At 40.2% G+C, this 16302-nt stretch overlaps 2 protein-coding genes across 6 annotated transcripts in view; one reads left to right on the forward strand and one right to left on the reverse strand.

The window, feature by feature from the left end:
* Positions 1 to 12491, forward strand: part of LOC308672505 (RH-like protein) — a 25806-nt gene extending 13315 nt beyond the window's left edge. For 3 of the 5 annotated variants that reach the window (XM_081335495.1, XM_081335492.1, XM_081335494.1), the window contains 6 exons: positions 2306 to 2472; positions 3515 to 3652; positions 4008 to 4138; positions 5402 to 5487; positions 7374 to 7447; positions 8420 to 8588. In XM_081335495.1, coding sequence (XP_081191621.1) covers positions 2306 to 2472; positions 3515 to 3652; positions 4008 to 4138; positions 5402 to 5487; positions 7374 to 7447; positions 8420 to 8446 — 623 coding nt within the window. In that variant the 3' untranslated portion in view covers positions 8447 to 8588. Of the gene's footprint in view, positions 1 to 2305; positions 2473 to 3514; positions 3653 to 4007; positions 4139 to 5401; positions 5488 to 7373; positions 7448 to 8419; positions 8589 to 12389 lie in introns of those variants that run through there. The other 2 variants (XR_014027439.1, XM_081335493.1) reach the window with 2 other exon arrangements.
* On the reverse strand, positions 8616 to 16107 carry TMEM50A (transmembrane protein 50A). The gene is made up of 7 exons (XM_081335497.1): positions 15953 to 16107; positions 14316 to 14428; positions 13885 to 13997; positions 13249 to 13316; positions 12485 to 12577; positions 11604 to 11673; positions 8616 to 9624 (listed from the first exon to the last, which is right to left on the reverse strand). Exons 2-7 carry the CDS (start codon positions 14406 to 14408, stop codon positions 9579 to 9581), a joined length of 483 nt encoding a protein of 160 aa, XP_081191623.1. The 5' UTR covers positions 14409 to 14428; positions 15953 to 16107; the 3' UTR covers positions 8616 to 9578.
* Positions 16108 to 16302: the final 195 nt, after the last annotated feature.

The following is a 16302-nucleotide window of genomic DNA, read 5'->3' on the forward strand; positions in this document are numbered from 1 at the left end:
TGGAGCTGTAAAACTGAGCCCTAGTCTGTTGATAATTATTTACATTTTGGCAGAGATCCCTGCCTGGGGAGGATTATGACTCTGCTCTGAGCAACCTATCTTAGAAAGAGCTCTGAGGCAGCGCTTTCTGTTCCAAGAGATAAGCAGGCTTCCTTCTTTCTAGAAGGTCAAGGACAGGGAACACCCATCCAACTGGCATCTGGATCTTGCATGCAACTTATCAGCCTCTCCGTGTTAACTGAAAATGTCTCTTCTTGAAAACGTATAGTAAGAATTAACAATCCAGGGAGATGCTCTTTATTTAAAATTTTGCTTAATATTTATAATAGTCCTTGGGAGCAGGATTCCTATCACTAAGTGGCGCGGTCATACAGTGCAACATCGCATGGCTGCATCACTTAGCAACAGCAATCCCAGCACTGCCACTTGCCATCATAACCCCAAGATACGCTGGTTCTTAAGCAGCAGGCAGCAGGAGTTCTACATAAGGAGTGCAGGGATGCCGCAGAGGGTGTGGGGAAGGCCAGTGGTGGGATTCACAACGGTTCGGCAGAACTGGTAGCTAAAAATTTTTTGAGTTCGGAGAACCGGCTAGAGGAGGCCTCCCAGGCCTAGAACAGCTCAGGGGAAATGCGTGGATTCCACTTCCCGAAGTCTGTTCTAGGCCTTGGATGCCCAGGCCTGCATCCACGCAGAGAACCAGTTGGTCAGGTATTTGAATCCCACCACTGGTACCACTCTTTCAGTGCTGTTCCAAGATCAAATGGTTGCTGAACGAATGGTTGGAAAGTGAGGATTACCAGTCAACATAAAGGACTAAATTTAAGTCAAAAGTTACTTCAAGTCGAGTGGATTTGTATAGCGTATTAAGCCAGCCAGTGGGTGGTTTGGGTTTGGATTAGTATCTCTGGGTTGGTGTAGCATAGCGAAATATATAATGTCACCTTTGTTCTACCTATATTACAAGAATCTCTCCAGTTTGCTTCCCTTCCCTTGGGAACAAACAGATAAGGTCCCATGGAACCAGGAGGTCCAAAATTTAGAGGAATAACCAAGATGTGCAAATCTACTTATCAGTGTAGAAGAACAGATGAAAAGAGGATAAAAGGCAATATGAAATACTGGTATTATCAGCATTCGAAATACTTATTCTGATTCCTCAGTTTACTCTTTGCCAGGATAAATTCTAGACTTAAGACAGGCAATCCCCCATGTCTGCCATAAATTATAAGCCACTTAACACCTGTTATTTCTTTTCAAACATAACATTGCAAAAGGAGATCGGGTTACACAGATCCTTGAGGGAGTACTGGTTCTGCCACTTACTTTGACCGATAGATCAAATGTTCAGCATTTGAGGTGGGGGGGAACTACCCAAAGATGGGAAAATAATACTAGTTCTTTCAGATCTGGGCTGCAAAACATCCAGATGTCCATTAGATGGCAGCAAAGAAACTCAGGAAAACTTAAATCTTTGCTGCCATCTAGTGGATCTGATTTCAGGCTCCCCAAACCAAGAAAGTTGCTAAGCAGTTTCCTTTATTGTTCCTCACCTATAGACAGCAAGCTTGCCAAACTGAAGCAAAGTTTTTGCATCATTAAAGATATACTCTGAGAAACTTTGAGGAAGGAGCTGCTTTGACTCTCTTCCTCCCAACCAAGCGATCTAAACTTTGCTGTCTCTTGTTCCTCTGGAATGCAGCCCCTCCCGCTTGGGAATCCTGACTACCTGTAGACTTCTACAATTCAAACCTGTAAACCCTGGTAGTTTGCTCACGGTATTCCAGATGCACAGGGAAAAGTTGCTACAGAGAAGTGCTATGATAAGCAGAAGCAAGCCATAGGCTTGATAAAATTACATACTCCTGGACTACATGTCTCCATTCCTTATAAAATCAGACACTCCCTCTAGGTCTGTGTCTTTGGAGAAGTGGCAAGGAATGGTAAACTGTAAACACTGATTGGATTTGTTTGAGAGGATACGTCTGCTTGAGTTCAGCATTCTCTGTGGGCATGGTGCATAATGCTCGGCCTTATCAGCATAACAGGAACCTTGGAGGTCTTCTAGTCCAACCCCCTGCTAGTGAGGTGAAAGAGACTGCTAAAAACTGGAAGCTGAGATAGCACCTTTGTCAACTTTTATTAAGAGGCTGCAGCTTACAGAAGCTATTATTTAAAGAAAGTGCTTCCAGACTCCTGATTTTTATGGCCATAGACTAGCAATGGCTCTCCTCCCATACTGCTGAAAACTGGAGCTCTGCTGGATTTGAGAGTTTAACCATTGTTCTTCTTTGTGGTTTACCAGGTACTCTCTTTCTCTGGATCTTGTGGCCCAGCTTCAATTCTGCCCTGATCGAGGAAGAAGACAAAAAATGGACTGCCATCTACAACACCTACTTTGCGATGGCCACAAGTACCATTGCCGCTTTTTTGCTCTCAGTGGCAACCAGCAGAAATGGAAAACTCAGCATGGTGAGACAGAAGCACTTGCTTTCTCCATCAGAAGAGCCACATTCTTGATCCTGTGGCCCTCCAAATGTCGAGGCGAGAAGTTGCCATCCCAGTGGGTCTTGACAGGGTCAAATCGCACAACATTGGTTTAGAACTGTGTTTCTCAACCTAAGCAACTTTAAGACATGTGGACTTCACCTCCCAGAATTCCCTAGCCAGCCATGCTGGCTAGGGAATTCTGGGAGTTGAAGTCGACATGTCTTAAAGTTGCTTAGGTTGAAAAATGTTGGTTTAAAACAGGGGGTCTTCAAACTTGGCCCTTTTATGACTTGTGGACTTCAACTCCCAGAATTCCTCAGCCAGCGTGTCTGGCTAAGGAATTCTGGGAGTTGAAGTTCACAAGTCATAAAAGGGCCAAGTTTGAAGACCCTTGGTTTAAAATGAGCGAGGACAGATCATTGGTGAAGAGCCTTGGTGGAGCAGTGGGCTAATGCCTCCTTAAGTAACACCAGCTGCCTGCAATTAGTGCAGGTTCGAGTCCCACCAGGCTCAAGGTTGACTCAGCCTTCCATCCTTCCGAGGTAGGTAAAATGAGGACCCAGATTGTTGGGGGCAATTAAGCTGACTTTGTAATAATGCCGCTTGGGGTGTGTGTGTGAAAGCCCTAATAAGCAGGCATATACATAGAATGAAGGCTACTGCTAAGCTTGTAAGCCGCCCTGAGTCTTCGGAGAAGGGCGGGATATAAATGGAATTAAAATAAATAAATAAATAAATAAATTAGGTTGTGACTAGTTTGAGTTTCTTTCCTCTTTCTCAGGAGAGTATCATCCAAGTCCCCCCTTAATGATTCACTCATTCCTTCCCCATTCCCTCTACATTCCTTCACAAAGATAAAGGGAGAAACCATCTGTACAACTTTGACCTCCTGGAAAGGCAGAAGAGTACATAAATAAAATCCTGGTTCAAGAGACTCCAAGGCTATTTTGCCTTTCATGAACAGAAAGCAGCCACCCAGCTTAACTCAGGCTTCGATTTGGTTTTTTGTTTGTTTGTTGTCCAGGCTCACATCCAGAATGCTACACTAGCAGGTGGGATTGCTCTTGGTTTCTCCGCTTCTGACATCCAACAGCCTTGGATTGCAATGGTTTTGGGTCTGGCAGCAGGCACAGTTTGTGTCCTCGGCAAAGCCTGTTTACAGGTAACCCTCCCTGTTTTATACCTTTTCATTGCTGGTCATGGAACAAGCAGCTGGGATGCTTTATAATTCCAGGTTTCTTGAGGAAAATTTCTTGAATATGTCTTGGACATGTGCTAGTCTTCTCCATAGTTATGAAGAGGCTCACACAGTCCACGTGGCCAAGGCCTCTGCATTCCACGTTTCTGTGGAAAGAGGCGTGCAGACAGTTCTGTTTAAAGCCCTACTTTGGGACTGTTAAAAATTAATAAGAGGATAGGCTATATGTTTATACATAAACACTAATGGTTGTAACTTCTAGTACAAAAACCTTATTGTGTGTTTGCCTTTTCTACATTCCTCTTCCTATCAAACTCAGGAACGTTTGGATCCAGCACTCAAGATCCATGATACTTGTGGAGTTCATTACACTTTTGGCTTGCCCAGTTTGCTTGGAGGGATAACCCACATTGTTCTCGTCCTAATAAGCCACAGCAAGAACCTCTCAGTGTAAGCTGAATCTGTCAGTTTTTTATTACCCTTGATCAACTTTAAGAATCCTTGGTTGATAGTCAGTTTACATGTTGTATAATCAGGTGAGTGAGGATGCCTGCAGAGGTGTGATGTCAAAAGGTAGTTTAAAAGGTAGTTTCCCAGGAAGTGGGGGGGGGGACATTCCAAGGAGGAGGGCAGGACAAGTAGTAGCACAGACTGGAGCTGGACTGGAACAGAATCAGGATCTCTCAGGGTATACCCATTAGAGAATAGTATTGGTTTAGTCTGGCAAGATTCTGTTTATTGGATATAAGCAAATAAAGAACTAAACTCTGGCTGGATTAGTCTACATCAGTCTGTAAAGACTCATATACAGGCAATCCTCGATGTACGGCCACAATTGAGCCTACAATGTATGTTGTTAAGTGAGACATTTGTTAAGTGAGTTTTGCCCCATTTTACAACCTTCCTTGCCACAGTTATTAAGTGAATCACTGCAGTTGGTAAGTTAGTAACCCGGTTGTTAAGTGAATCTGGCTTCCCCACTGTCTTTGTTTGTCAGAAGGTTGCAAAAGCTGATTACATAACCCAGGGACTCAGCGCCGATCATAAATATGAACCAGTTGCCAAACCTCTGAATTTTGATCATCGGATCACGGGGATGTTGCAAAGGCCACAACTGTGAAAAATGGTCATAAGTCACATTGTTCAGTGCCATTGTAACTTTGAATGGTCACTAAATGAACTGTTGTAAGTCGAGGTCTACCCTGTATAACTTCGACTTACAAACATGGAAGTCCTTAGGTGACTTAACCACTCTAATCTCACAAACCTAGAACTACCTTAAAGTTTTGGAAAAACGATTTGGGAGTTCATCTATGTTCTTGTTTTTGACATTATTTTATTGAGTTTTGATTTCCCCTACAAGATAGGGGAAATCAAAACTCAATAAAATAATGTAATAAATGTAATAAAATAAATAAATAAATAGCGGACCCGCTAGGACTGATCTCCATTATCTTTGCACAGCTGCAGTAGAATTAAGTGTTTCAGGGGACACTCAGTTTAAGCAGCTCTAGGGAAATATTCAGGATCTCTAGAACTCCTGAGTGCTCCACACCCAGCATGCAGGAGATATGAAACAGTGTCCTTAAGAAAGAAAGTTTAGAAATTAATGGAACAGTTTGTAAAGACCAGCAAAAGTCCCTGTTTAGAAAACAGAAGGTGTCTTTTATTTTCCTTCTTGACTTTTGAATGCTTCTTTGCCTTTATGATCAGTTGCAGGTTTGGTTATTCAGCTTTAATTGAAGTTGGTGTACTCAGCTTGAGCCTATGCCTCAGTCTGTTTGGCGGTCTGATTACAGGTCTGTATCCCAAAATCACTTCTCTGCCAGTAGAGCGTCAGTAACAAGTGTTTTGTTGGGTCTGCAATTGTCCTCCAAGATTGGCCAACCTTTACAGCAGGGCTCACCAACTTTCTGGGTTGGCAGCCTAGTGGGAAAGGGATGGGCAGACACCTTTACGCGCGCATGCTCTCACCCAAATGTAGCTGTGTGCGCATACGCGTGAACGGGGCCGTGACCATGCGCCCTCCATAAATGGGGCTGCTAGCACTGGCGGAGGGTCACACCATGGCTAGCGCCATGAGGTTCGTGCCAAGGGTCACGCTGAGACTAGCACCGGTGCGAGGGTCGTGGCGAGGCTAGTACCAGCATGAGTCACACCCAAGGTTGCGCCGAGGCTAGCACCAGGGCGAGGATGAGCATGCATGCGCGCATGTACTGGCCAGCCACTTACGCAGCCCAGTGGCCTATAGGTTATGGACCTCTGCTTTACAGGATAAACCATGCCTCTAAAATGTGTATTAAAATCTGAATTCAGTGAAGTTAACATAGAACAGATTTTTTTCTGATAAAAGAAGCTGAATTTCTAGAACACTTGGGAGTTTGTCAGATGGGGTGGCTGATGGATTTTTTTGGAATGTTTTCACCATTCCTTAGGATGAGGACAAGAAAGCCTGAGATTTTAAAAGTTGGATAGTTCATAAACCAAGGTTTGCACAACTGATCATTTGTGTAGGGATCTTAGCATACATAGGGTATTTCACGTTTCAAATCCTGCCATATATTTACTGATGTGTATTTGTATCTTGGCAAAAATCATGCCTAAAAAGGGTATTTTGAAGAGCTAACAAATGGCTAGGGGAATGTTGCGATACTATAGCAATAGCAATGGCACTCACTGCCCCATAGTGTTTTTCAGCAGTGTTTCTCAACCTCATGCTGGTGGGAAATTCTGGGATTTGATGTCCACTCATCTTAAAGTGGTTGACGTTGAGAACCACTGCTTTACAGCATTCTCTGGACGGTTTACAATAGACATGTCAAACTCGCGATGTCACATGACATTGCGCAACGTATCGGGACTGTTTTGCCATTGCCGGCAATGGGTGGGCACGGCTTCTGTGTGACGCATCTGGCAGTTTGACACCCCAGTTTACAATGTCACCATGTTGCCCCCAACAATCTGGCTCCTCATTTTACTGACCTCCGAAGGATGGAAGGGTGAGTCAACCTTGAGCCCGTCATGATCGAATTCCAGGCTGTGGGCAGAGTTAGCTTGTGGAGAAGAGCCTAATGCTGGGAAAGATTGAGGGCAATAGAAGGGGATGACAGAGAATGAGGTGGCTGGATGGAGTCACTGAAGCAGTAGGTGTGAACTTAAATGGACTCCAGATGGTAAAGGACAGGAAGGCCTGGAGGAACATTGTCCATGGGGTCGCGATGGGTCGGACACGACTTCGCAGCTAACAACTGCATTCTAACCACTGTACCATCAGGAGTCTATAATCCAATTGTGATTAAATTAAATTACATATAGAATAAAAACTTTGTCACTTTAAATGTACACTAATTAGCAGACACTAAAATGAAATTAAAATATAATTATCTAGTGTATTTAATTATTTCCCATCCTGTTACATGAGCATATTGATGGCAACTTTTGGCAGGATCTGGGGATCTCCAATGCTCATGGATCAGAAGACATTTTGGGAGAAAAGAACTTCAGCTAAGAGTTGGATGAAGGGAGAAACTAGATGAAGCAAGGGACACTTAGGGGATGTATCAAATGGCAATTGGAGATGTAGAATTAGAAGCTAAAAGAGCCAAAATAATTTAGCTAGGTGTCATTAACAGTGATAAACTGTAGAAATTTATTGCAGATGTCTGGTTTCAATTTATTTTTATAGGTCTCTTTTTAACTTTCAAATTATGGAAAGCACCTCCTGTAACAAAATACTTTGATGATCAAGCTTATTGGGAGGTAGGATTATATTTTACAGTGTTGCATTTTGAAAAGATTGGGATTCACAATGTCAGCTTTACATAAAAATCTTTTTGCTTCTTGGCAGCTGGGTTACACTGAGCTGAATGTCTTAGGACGGGGTCTTCAAACTTGACCCTTTTATGACTTGTGGACTTTAACTCCCAGAATTCCTCAGCCAGTGTCTGGCTGAGGAATTCTGGCTGAGGAATTCTGGGAGTGTCTGGCTGAGGAATTCTGGGAGTTGAAGTCCACAAGTCATAAAAGGGCCAGGTTTGAAAACCCGTGTCTTAGGATGTGAGCTATTTTACTCATACATTGTCCTTTAACTAAAGCAAAAAAAAAAAAAAAGAAAGAAAGAAATAAGTCCCAGAATGTCTAGATTCAATTTATCCAATGGACAGTGGTGTTTGGTTTTGGCTTAGTGGGTTGTGCAGATTCAGTCAATTTACTCCATTTTAACAATACTGTAGTCAGTTTTTGGAGTAATCATGGTCAAATAAACCATGCAGATCACACTGAACACTACTATATTAAAAAGCGTAGAACCCAAATCTTTCTCATTGATGAATACATGTAATATGAACATATTACAATCACCCTACATATTTCTCACTGTTTTGGATGTTCTAGAATCGGATCCCATTTGAATGTAATTTACTCAATTTGGTGTTAATGTTTTGTGGAAACCTAGTAATTTTGGTTTGTAAGCTACAGCTTAAGTCTAACCAGGTTAATTAGTGGAAACCTAGTAATTTTGGTTTGTAAGCTACAGCTTATGTCTAACCAGGTTAATTAGCCACCTAGGGAGATTCAGTAACTTTGGTTAAGCAAACAAGATTTGTATATATCTCACACTTTGGCAGAACCAACTGTCTACTATATGTAAACTCACCCTAATTAGTAGTTGCATTTAAGAATGCATTATTGAAAACAGTATTTTAAAAAATACCTTATTTTTCTTATATCTAGTTCCCCCATTTAGCTGTTGGATTCTGAACACAATCTTCAGGAGGGCAGCAAGCTATGAGACTTTCTCTCTGATGCCACAAGAATGCACGAAAAGAGACTTATTTGCTTTATTAAAATTGCCAGAATATTTGGTAAGCATTTTGTATAAAATACTTGCTTGTAAGGCTAACATTAATCTTTCAGTGCTTCTTTTAAAAAAAATGGTGCTTTTTACATTCTAGGCGGCTAAAATGCATAATGTGAGTGGAAGGTGAAGATTAAATATTATATGTGAAACTGAGTCCAGCCCTACCATTCTGTGTTTATATACAGTGCTTTTCACAATCATGGAGCTCATGTATTACTCTAAGCCAGGGGTGTCAAACTCGCCGGAGCTGGGGTGGGTGTAGCTTCTGTGTGATGCATCCGGCCCATGGGCCGGCAGTTTGACACTCCTGCTCTAAACCATCATATGGTTTGTTTAGGTTTGGCTCAGCATCCTGTGTTAAGAGTGCTTTGATTAAAAAAAAATATTAGTTAACCCAATGGACAAACCAGACTACTGTTTCCTTTCCACAATTGAAAATTGACTTCCCTGCAAAGTCAGAAGGTTGCACTGGAAATTTCTTATACAGCCTTCTGCAAATAGCACTTCCCACATATGTTGGAAAACCACACCATGCAGGGAAGACAGGGCATGTATCTGAGGAAAAGGTTAGTCTTCCATTATGGATAAGCTTTTGCTAAAATTCAAAAACTTTGCAAGAATCTACAAGAAGGAAGTCACATTAGAAATATAGTAACAGTATATTTCTACTTCATTTTTATGCACATAATAACCGTCACATACAAGCATTCCACGTATGCTGTCAGTCAAATATTTCACATTAAAAAAAACCCAGCACTTACACCGCCAAATAAAGGTACGGTAAAAGATACATTAATATTAAGGTATAACAAAAAGATTTGGTAAGAGGTAAGAGTTCCTCTTCCACCTCAGCTTAATTGCAGGCTACAATATTTAACGTCGAAAAGCCAAGAGTAGAAAAGTCTCAAGGGAACAAAAATGGAAATGTGTATCATGATTCAAAAATGTGGAGTTTTCTTCTTTGCCGATAGCAGAGCACTTATATATTACAAAAGGGTGATTAAAAATAACAGGTGAGATGCTCCATATCACTTATTGCCACAAGTCCTCAGTGCGACCAAATTTAAATACCAGACCGCTGTTAGAAAGAGAGACAAATTATTAGCTACATGGATGTCAGGACCCTCATATTAAAAAAACAAAAACCAAGAGAAAAGATTTCCTTCAGTCAGAGATTAGTCAGGTTCTCTGTCTTTTCAATAGTTACTTTGACTGCTTTGCTGTGCCATTAATATACTATCCATACTTTGCAGAAATGTTTCTCAACTTCAGCACTTAAGATGTGTGAACTTCAGCTCCCAGAATTCCCTACCTGCTTGCTGGGGAATTCTGGGAGTTGAAGTCTAAGCATCTTAAAAAGATGATGAAGTTGAGAAACATTGTTTTCCAGGCAGAGAGGCTCCATAAGGCCCGGTTGTCAAACTCGATAGCATCACATGACATATTGTGACTTTTTTTGCCTTTGTGGAGCCCGGGTGGGCATGGCCTGCGCCTGACACATCCAGCCTGCAAGCCACCAGTTTGACACCCCTGCCATAAGGGAATGTTCTGATTGCTGAAAAGGCAAACCAGTGTGTGGAAGACATAAAGGCCAGGAAAGAGGCCATGATGGTAAAATCATATTACACAGATAAAACTTTTCCCATTTTATGGCCTATATTGACTGGAAGAAATCCCCCTCATTTTCCCCCCCCAAAGAAAACACGTGATCTCATTGCTTTTCTATGTCAAATGTATTGTATGATGAAGCCACATCACAATGCTTGAATAGGCCTTACAGCCAAAAGCACCCTTAGTATATTTAAAATCCATGTTAGTAAATGGCTACTTTCATACTGCCAAGCCCTAAAGAGGGTTCTTCATTTTGGCTTAATGCCTTCTGGGAATAAGGCAAACATTTTGTTCAGTGAACTATAGATGAAGGACCTATGGCTTAGTGTGAAGTGTAAGTTAGGCAAATAAGTGCAAGTTGCCCCTTTTCAGAGAGCCTGGTCCTTCTCAGATAATCTAGCTTAGTTTTGTTGGAACAGAAACGTAAAGAGAAAAAGGCTCTGAAATCAAAACTTTGCTGCTCAGCTGGGACACCATCAAAGCTTAGTGTAAGGAAAAGAGTGAAGCCTGCACCCTTTCTGGCATGCTCAGTCCAACTGCGTTTCTAAAGGCAATCTGCAGTGTCAATAATTTGCACTGTTTCTTTTTGCTATGGCTTATATACCTGAAATATGGATGTGCAGCAGAGTTAGTAAAATAGCAAGTTTGGTGTGTGCTTGTAAAAAAAACAACCCTCTTATATTGTTGGCATAAATCTTTCTCATTTCCAAAATCAAGCATCACCCCCATTTCTTTGGACAAATAAGAATTTCTTAGGCATATAAGGTATCCTTATCTTGAAAACTTCTTTAGATGATTTTCTCTAGGAAAAGACAAAGAGGAACAGCCTTGTCTTGAATCAGATTGAATATTATTTCAGACGAAGGATGTAAAGAGCAACCTAAGCTTCAATTTTATTAATATATGAAAATACGTTCTTAGTGTAACTTTGGAAAAATCTTATTTTATCACATTCTGTTGCTGGTTCTTGTTTGATAGTATTATTTGATTTGTTTACTTATGCTTTTATACTTTTATTGAGTAAAGATTCATATTTACTGGCCATCTCTGATAATACAATGTTTTAATTAAGTTGGTTGTTATGTATCTCAATAAAAGGCACTCTATAAATATATTTATGATTAGTTTTGTTAGCTCAGTACGCATTTTGTTATTTTAATCAGCATAAAAGAGAACAATAAAATATAAATATACCCAAAAAAAATCTTTTTTAAAGTTTTCCATTTTTTTAAGTTTTATGGTGATACCCCTACATATCACTGCTAAAATTTATATCAGTATTGTGAACTTGTTCTTTTTTACCACTGCCTCCAACCTTTTTTAACAACCCCTTACACAGGACTTCCAGAAATATCCAGGTTGATATCATAGATTATCATAATAAATAATAGATGAGCATAATAATGTACATAATAAATCCAAATAAAGAATGGAAAGCATTCTTACCCAAAGAAAATAAAAGCATTTTGAAAGAAGACTGCTATTCCTGGATAAACCGGTGGTTTGTCTGGTTTGTCTGTGGAAAAAGAGTTATTTTATCAGACTCCTGAAGTTTATTATTAGCATCTTCCCACACCAGTGTAGTTTATTTTCCCAATGCTAAAAGCATTAATAGATGGCTTCTGATGGTGCCATTCTTATCAGAATCTGGCAAACAGTTTTTAGGAATGTATCCAACAGTTTATTTAGGAATTTATTTACTTGCAAAATTTGATAACTGTTTTTCTGACATGATTAAATGATTCGCAAAATATTTTTACTAGCCTTTTGACAATTAAAATATTGTTCAAAGCAGTTTAGTTCAAACTACAATAAGTAATTACACACTGAAAAATAAACCAGCAAATACATGTTGAAATGGTAGAAAGATGGAATATAAATAATTTTCCTCAAAGCGAACCTCTTTCTGCTTGGGAAGAGAGTAAATATGCCTACGATCACATTCTAAAGAATATTTTTTATATATACAGTAGTTTCTACAATGATGTTAAGAATGAGCTGTCACAACTCAGGATTCTCTGAAGCCATGTTCATATAACATTAAAGCACAATATGATTTGTGTATATTTAAAACTCAGTGGTTTATGCTATAAGTATATTAGATTTCTTGAACACAGCCTAAAAATATTAAAGAAAAAGACAGTGGTAATATAATTGTGTTGAGCCTCTAGGAAAGAACTATCTTTATATAAGAGAAGAACTTTATACAATGCCGTGATTTCTTATTTCCAGTGGAATGTTAGAAGAGCTTGACACAGAGAAAAAAGATACAGTCCTTTTCCAGAGAAGGCTACAATTAAACAATATTTCACGGGCAGCTTTCTTACCATTAATAACATAGCCTCCAAAGAGAACCCACATTGATGCAATCAGGGATCCAAATGCCAACATAAAACCGATGAACAGCCAGATGCGAGCACCTTAATGTAAACAAAGATAACCACATTATTTTCAAAATAAACAAATTCAACATTTTTCATATATGACACAAACTGATTTTCTTGTTGGTATGGTAACACCTAGGGAATGTTCGGAATATTATAGGATCAAAACCCTAAAAATCTATCCCCACCCCCAAATGTACAAATGTACATTTCAAACACATCCCTTTAGGGAAACAAAACATTTTTCGCTGCATCTCCTTAAAAGCTTATTTTGAGAATCTAATACTGGGCTGGGAAGATCTATCTCCAATCCTCTGCATAACCAAAACAGCTTCATAGGTAGCCTAATTATTGGAACCCATTTTAAAAACAATTATTTTCCCAGAAGCACAGGGAACAAAACCATGATCTAAATCAATTGGACCTTAGCATAAATTGCTAAGATAGGAGAATTGGGTCTCAAAATATATATGAGAAAATAAAATGGCAGATACATCATTTCAAAATGTAACTGAATTTTCTCTGTAAAGTTAGGAATATTATACTCCAACTTGTTAAACGAACAGAATAAAGGAGGGCTGATACTTCTCATTCATGACAAAAATTAAATTTTTAAATAGGTGGGAAAGAGGCTGTCAGCATTTTTTTTAAAAAAAGTTTTCTTTCAATTGTGCTATAAATAATAATAAGAGGAAAAATAGGCTCACCTGTTTGCCCAAGGCACCCTTCGCTGTAACTGTCCCCACGCACCTGACCGTTGGAGACGGCATTGATCCTACACAAACACAGAATTGAATTTGGCATGAGCATTGAAAATTCAGTAACTGATGGCATTTCAAAGTGCCTGAAATGTTCTTTAACTTTGCATTTTATTGTTGCCTTTCTTGCAGTAATAGCATGAGGCAGACCAGAATTATTATCCCTATGTTGCAAAAGGAAGAAGGGTGAAGGCAAAAACTTGGTAGTGCCATCTGGCATTTTCCTGACACAAGTTAGCCTTCAGGCACTTCTGAGCCCAATTTTTCCAATACTATGGCAATGTGGTCCCCAATAAGGAATTTTCATCTGAAACTGGGACCCCCATAGGCAATATGTAGCCTTCCTGATGTTCTACCTAAACTCCAAGCAGTCTCAGCCCATTACCCATAAAAATCATTTATCCTAAGACAGCTGTATCCCATAACAAAATAAACACAGGGCTTGGTTAAGTGGAATGTGTATTCAGTCTGATTAAAGTACAAAACATTCAATTAGATGTTGAATATCAGGTATTAGATAGGAACATATATTTCAAATAAATTCTAAAGAAAGATTTTTAACACTGGGATGGAAATATTACTTACATTAGGAATGCAACCGTAGCTATAACTCCACAAGTATGGTATGAATGATTGAACTGTTCTGAATGTGGATATTTGACAGCTGCATCTATTATAATCCACCACCCTGTAAAAAACTGAACACATTTCCATCAACACAATGCTCATCTTTTATCCCTACTCTGATAAGACATTAAAATAATAATATTTGAGAGACAATGAGAAAAATTACAATAAGCACAAACACTTTGTTGGCCCCAAGTAACAATACTTTTATAGAATAACGTTAAAAGATAAGCTGCATTCTAATTTACTGAATTAATAAATTTCAAGGCTGACCTATGGATTCTTTCATATTATGCATGTCAAATATTCATAGTATAACAATAAAGATTTTTATATTATCTAATATTGTAAGGCATGTTAGTATACAAATAAGAATTAAACATACACACCAGCACACCAGCTGCGATAGATGCTATTGTATTTCGCTTTTCTCCCCAGTCAACACACTCAGAGCATCTAACATTTTCAAGGAACCCAGACATATTTTAATCCTCTGAAAAACCTAGGCAAGAAAATGAATGTAATTTTTCTTTCTCTGGTTTCATTTTAAATGCATTATTTTTTAAAAAATGTGCTAACAGTATTTACTGCTTTCAAAGTGTTAGAATCCAAGGTGCATATAAAAATGTTGACAGATACTTTTAGCCATAATACAGAGAGAGATCCAGAGGTGCTGAAACACATATCTCATCTGTGCTCTGTTAAGTCTCTAGATCAGGGGTCTTCAAACTTGGCCCTTTTATGACTTGTGGACTTCAACTCCCAGAATTCCTTAGCCAGGCATGCTATGCTGGCTGAGGAATTCTGGGAGTTGAAGTCCATAAGTCATAAAAGGGCCAAGTTTGAAGACCCCTGCTCTAGATGCATTTGACTATAAAATATGCTGTTAAGCAAATGTTTTATCATCAGCAAATTGTTTTTCTTAACAAAAGCAGATAATCACACAATTGAAAATATCCCATTTACATCTTCCTTTACTAGAGAGATTTTCAGCAAACTCAGGATAAAAATTTCTCCGCCTAAGCAAGTGTGCAGATACATACTTTTCAGAAAATCACTTCTGCTTAATGCAGTGAAAGTTATTCCAAATGAACACGAAGTCTGGCCTTCATATCAACAAAACAGCTACGTTTCAAACATCCTTTTACAAGGAAACTTCAGTGCCCCAGTTGAACTGTACAGTATTCACAGGTGAAATTAAGTTGCTCCAGATGCATAGCAATTAAGACTACTGAAATAGTCTGTTACACCAAAATGTCTATGGAGATTCTCAGTAATTCAGTCATGGATGTCCCAAAGGTGCTTTTTCAAAAGGCAACTGAATAAGCTTTTTGGATGAGAAGCGAAACATCTTCAAAGAAAAACAAAGTCCAGTTGCCTTTTGAAAAGCATACTTGGGTTCTATCGAAATAGTTCTTACTTTTCTATACTGGTTTTATTGTGTGGATCAAATACTCCCATTTCCTACCCTAAGAAGAGCACCACTCACATATCCTGTTTAATTCAATTAACCCACTGGGTCCACACAACATAAATCGTTATAAACCTGCCAGCCACATTTTAGTGTAGTTTTTGTATGTCAGGCCAACTCAAAAATAAAATAAAAATAAAAATCCCCTTACTAAATCAATCAAGATTACATATAACTGGGAAACCCAGTTACGGAACCATAACCATTTCCACACCGTTTGGGGTCGCCCAATAGAATATACCAGTTTTGTAATCTAATCACGTTTAGAGGTGTGGACTTCAACTCCCAGAATTCCCCAGTCAGCCATTGGGCCGACGCCGACGCAGCAGTCGACACCCCCCACCCCAGGGGATTCATTCAATCCCCGAGTTAAGCGCGTCGTGAGAACGGCTCTCCAAGCGCGCAGGCCCTGTTTCTGGGAGGAAATAGCTCGGGCGACCCGCGGCTCTCCAATCTGCGATACACCCACGCCGGCCAGCGCTAGCACCGGGCTGCGACCCTCTCGGGCAGATTGAGACTCTTTGCTGGAGGCCGCGGGGTCCCCCCCTCACTTACCGCCCCTCAAGCGCCTTGGAAAGGTAGCCGGCACCCGCTCAGCTGACTGCGGGCGTCGCCAGCGCTAACCCCGCCTTCACCCTGAGATAAACAAAAGCGGGGCCGGCTCAAGAACCCGTATGCTGGAAAGGCCGCATCCAGGTTGCCTTTTCTGCGCAAGCGCAAACTCGGCTCGCCTGCTCGTACGTAGGCGCAAGCTTTCTAGCCCTTCCGCTTGAAACAGGGCTTTAGGGCTGCGCATGCGCCGCCAAGCGACGGGCTCGATTCGACAGCCCAAGCAGCAGGCTGCGCAGGCGCTCTGCCGAAAACGGAGTCCGTTGGTGATGGCCGTCTTTTTGAGTCTTTTTAAA

This window comes from Vipera berus (assembly GCF_964194415.1).
Source record: "Vipera berus genome assembly, chromosome: 9".
Taxonomy (NCBI): domain Eukaryota; kingdom Metazoa; phylum Chordata; class Lepidosauria; order Squamata; family Viperidae; genus Vipera; species Vipera berus.

Bases quoted from the DNA above. Each gene is read 5' to 3' on its own strand.
- TMEM50A (XM_081335497.1), bottom strand. From the start codon at position 14,408: ATGTCTGGGTTCCTTGAAAATGTTAGATGCTCTGAGTGTGTTGACTGG. The intron at 12,578-13,248 runs GTGAGCCTATTT...GTTTACATTAAG, and splicing joins AGGGTGCCTTGGGCAAACAG to GTGCTCGCATCTGGCTGTTC. The intron at 9,625-11,603 runs GTAAGAATGCTT...TCTTTCTAACAG, and splicing joins AATGCTTTTATTTTCTTTGG to CGGTCTGGTATTTAAATTTG.